The sequence below is a fragment of the Phocoena phocoena genome, chromosome 10, assembly GCF_963924675.1.
Source record: "Phocoena phocoena chromosome 10, mPhoPho1.1, whole genome shotgun sequence".
NCBI classification, from domain to species: domain Eukaryota; kingdom Metazoa; phylum Chordata; class Mammalia; order Artiodactyla; family Phocoenidae; genus Phocoena; species Phocoena phocoena.
The window spans coordinates 4,507,961-4,511,630 of NC_089228.1; the positions used below are offsets into that span (position 1 = coordinate 4,507,961).

At 47.4% G+C, this 3,670-nt stretch overlaps 1 protein-coding gene across 1 annotated transcript; it reads left to right on the forward strand.

Moving 5' to 3' along the window:
- Positions 1–274: 274 nt before the first annotated feature.
- LOC136129431 (small ribosomal subunit protein eS27-like) lies at positions 275–433 on the forward strand. The gene has a single exon (XM_065885688.1). The coding sequence runs from the start codon at positions 275–277 to the stop codon at positions 431–433; it is 159 nt and encodes a 52-aa protein (XP_065741760.1).
- Positions 434–3,670: the final 3,237 nt, after the last annotated feature.

A 3,670-nucleotide genomic window follows, 5' to 3' on the forward strand; every position in this document is an offset into this window, starting at 1 on the left:
ACTGAGCCCGCGTGCCACAGCTGCTGATCCTGAGTTCTAGAGCCTGCGAGCCACAACTACTGAAGCCTGCACGCCTAGAGCCCGTGCTCTGCAACAAGAGATGCCACTGCCATGAGAAATGAGAAGCCCACATACCACAACGAAGAGTAGCCCCTGCTCGCTGCAGCTAGAGAAAGCCCAAGCGCAGCAATGAAGACCCAACACAGCCAAAAGTAAATAAATAAAATTAATTAATTAAAAGAAACGGCTGGTTCAGAGCACAAATTCTTATTTTATGGATGTAAAATGTCCAGGTTGCTACAAGATTACCACGGTTTTCAGCTGTGCTCAGACAGTGGCGCTTTACGTAGGTTGTTCAACAGTGCTATGTTGGCCAACAGGAGGAAAGGCCAGATCCACAGAAGGGTGTTCATTTAGAAGAAAGCAACACTGATGATCCACACAACTTCCTGAATTCGTGTTCTATCGCAGAAAGCCTTATCAGTTCAGTAATTCCAGTTAATCTACCAAGATAATGTAACTATGTTTAGTTTTGTAAGGTATACAACAGCACTCTTCTAGTTGGCTGTCAGTTTTTCAATCGAGTTTTGATTATGGGGGAAAAAAAAAACGCACAATATCCTTTAAAGCCTGAAGCCCTGAGAGGAATCCAACCACTGCTCATCAAATTCCTAAAACACAAACTCATTAGGCCCTGCCAGCCCCCTTGCAATACCCCTATCCTCCCCATTCAGAAGCCTAACAGGGAGTACTGGTTTGTGCAAGGCTTATGAGCAGTGAATGAGGCCGTCATCCCTATTTACCCACTGGTGTCAAACCCATACACCCTCCACACCCAAGCGCCAGGGGGCACGCAGTATTTCTCTGTTTTGGACCTCACTGATGTATTTTTCTGTATTCCCGTAAATCCAGACTCTCCACACCTTTATGCCTTTGAATGGAGGGACCCTGACACCTGGAGGCTACCCAATACACCTGGACAGTACTTCCGCAGGGTTTTCAGGACAGCCCCCATCTTTTTGGAAACACGTTAGCAAGGGAACCGAGGGAATTGAGCCTTGAGAAGGGAACTCTGCTACAATATGTTGATAATTTAGTGATAAGTAGTGAGACCAAATAAGATTCAGATAAAAATACTGTTACGGTCCTAAATTTTCTGGCAAGAAGGAGATATAAAGTATCTTCAACCAATATAAAGTATCTTCAACCAGCAACAGTTTCAATATTTAGGATTGGGTTTGACCCCAGGGGCACCAGCCCTTGCCATAGATTGAAAAACAGCAATTAATGCATTACTATCTCCAACCACAAAAAGGCAACTCTGAGGCTTTCTCAGGATGGCTAGGTTCTGTCGTATCTGGATTCCAAATTATAGCCTTTTAGCAAAACCCCTATGTGAGGGTCTAAAGGGAGAAGAAAGGGAACCCCTTCAACGGAATAAGGACCACCAGCAGGCCTTTGAGACTCTGAAGACTGCGGTGAGTAGAGCACCAGTGCTGGGGCTTCCAAATTTGCACAAGCCCCTTACCCTACATGTTCGTGAGAGGTCAGGGATAGCACCACGAGTCCTGACCCAAAAGCTGGGACCGGATCAGAGACCAGTGGCTTACTTCTCAACACAGCTGGACTCAGTGGCCCTGGGATGGTCAAGCTGCCGGCAGGCAGTAGTGGCCACATCCCTGTTGGTAAATGAGTTTCCAAGCCCACCCTGGGACAGCACTTAGGCTGTCCCTCATCAGGTACAATTTGTGCTGGAAGTCAAAGGACATCACTGGTTGACTGGAGGAAGGTTAACAAGATATCAGGCCCTCCTATTGGACGCCCGCGGCATTATCTTAAAGGTGTGCCAAACCCTGAACCCAGCGACTCTGCTTCCAGCTGTCTAGAGTGGAGACTTAGTGCATCAGCTTAACGAGACCATAGAACAAACTTGCTCCAGCAGGTCTGATCTAGATGAGCCTCTTGACAGCCCTGAGGTCAAACAGTTTACTGATAGGAGCAGTTTTATAGAAATGGGAACCCAAAAGGCGGGGTATGCCAGTTAGTTTAGATGAACGGGATCGAAGCCAAGGCCCTGCCTCCCACAGACATCAGCCCAGAAGGCTGAACTAATTGCATTAATGAGAGCTTTGCAATTAGGGACGGATAAGAAATTAAATACTTTTACTGACTGTAAATATGGTTCCACGTGCTACACGCTCATGCTGCCATTTGGAAAGAGCAACGTTAATCGCTACAAGTTCCCCCATAAAATAGAAAGATTTGATTCTGGCTCTTTTAGAAGCAGTGCAGCTCCTGACCCAGGTAACAGTAATCCGCTGCAGGGGCCATCAGAGGGGTGGATCCCTTGTGAGCCAAGAGATCAGCAAAGGTGATCAAACTGCAAAACAGGCAGCTCAATTGCAAGAGCCTGAGCAAATTATGGCCCCAGTGATTGGCCCCCCTGAACTCCCTAGCCTTCTCCAGTATTCCCCACAGGAACAAGAAAAGGCTGGGAAACGAGGCTATGAGAAGAGAAGCACAGGCCGGTATAGAAAGGAGGATACGGTTCTAATTCCTGAGGCCCAAAAATGGAAACTCACTAAGAGCTTACATGGTGCCACCCACTATGGGAGGGATCACTGCGGGACTTGATGCAAAAGGCTTTTTCAGGGAAGGGGCTTAAAAGAACAGTAAAACAAGCAACACTTGCCTGTGATTTATGTGCCCATAATAACCCACAGGCCCATCCAATCCCCACTTCATTACTCAGGCCAATTCAATGCCGAGGGACATATCAGGGGGGAAGACTGACAGATTTCACCCAAATGCCCCCGCGGTCAGGATATAAATATCTTATGGTGTTTGTCAATACTTTCACAGGATGGGCTGAAGCCTTCCCCATCCGATCTGAAAAGGCTATGGAAGCCTGTAGGTCCCTTTTAAAAGAAGCAGTTCCTCGGTTTGGACTTCCAAAGTCCCTCCACAGTGATAACGGGCCCTGTTTTATAGCCAGAATCACACAGGGGCTCACAATGGCCCTAGGGATAGACTACAAGCTACACACCTCTTGGCACCCCTAGTCTTCAGGGAAGGTAGAGAAAATGAACCATCCTTTGAAGAAAACCTTAGCAAAACTCTGCCAAGAGACTCATGCACCCTGGACCAACTCGCTTCCTATTGCACCCCTCAGGGTCCGTGTAGCCCCAGGAGTGGTCTGAGGCTTAGCCCATCTGAAATGACCTATGGGAGGCCTTTTCTTACTACTGACACTCTACTGGATGAGGAAGTGAACCAGGCCCTGAGATGTATTATTAATCTAGGACAAGTTCAGGAGGCAATCCAGGACTGTGCCCACAAGGCACTGCCAGCCCCCACTAACACTACAGAGGAAGGAGCAGGTCCTTCACAAATAAACCCCGGGGACCAGGTTCTTCTTAGAACTGGAAAGAGGGGTCCCCCAAAGACCAACGATTGCTAAAATGGAAGAGCCCCTATAAAGTAATTTTAACCACCCCTACTGCTGTCAAACTGCAAGGGATATCTAGCTGGGTACATTTGTCCAGACTAAAGCTTTTACCTCCAGAAACCCGGCAGGTTCCAACAGAACAATACACCTGTGAGCCAGTGGAAAATCTGAGATACCTATTCAAAGACAGGCACCATCAACAGATGAGTAAAATGATGTAGT

Coding starts and splice junctions, on each gene's coding strand:
- LOC136129431 (XM_065885688.1), top strand. CDS start 275: ATGGATGTAAAATGTCCAGGTTGCTACAAGATTACCACGGTTTTCAGC.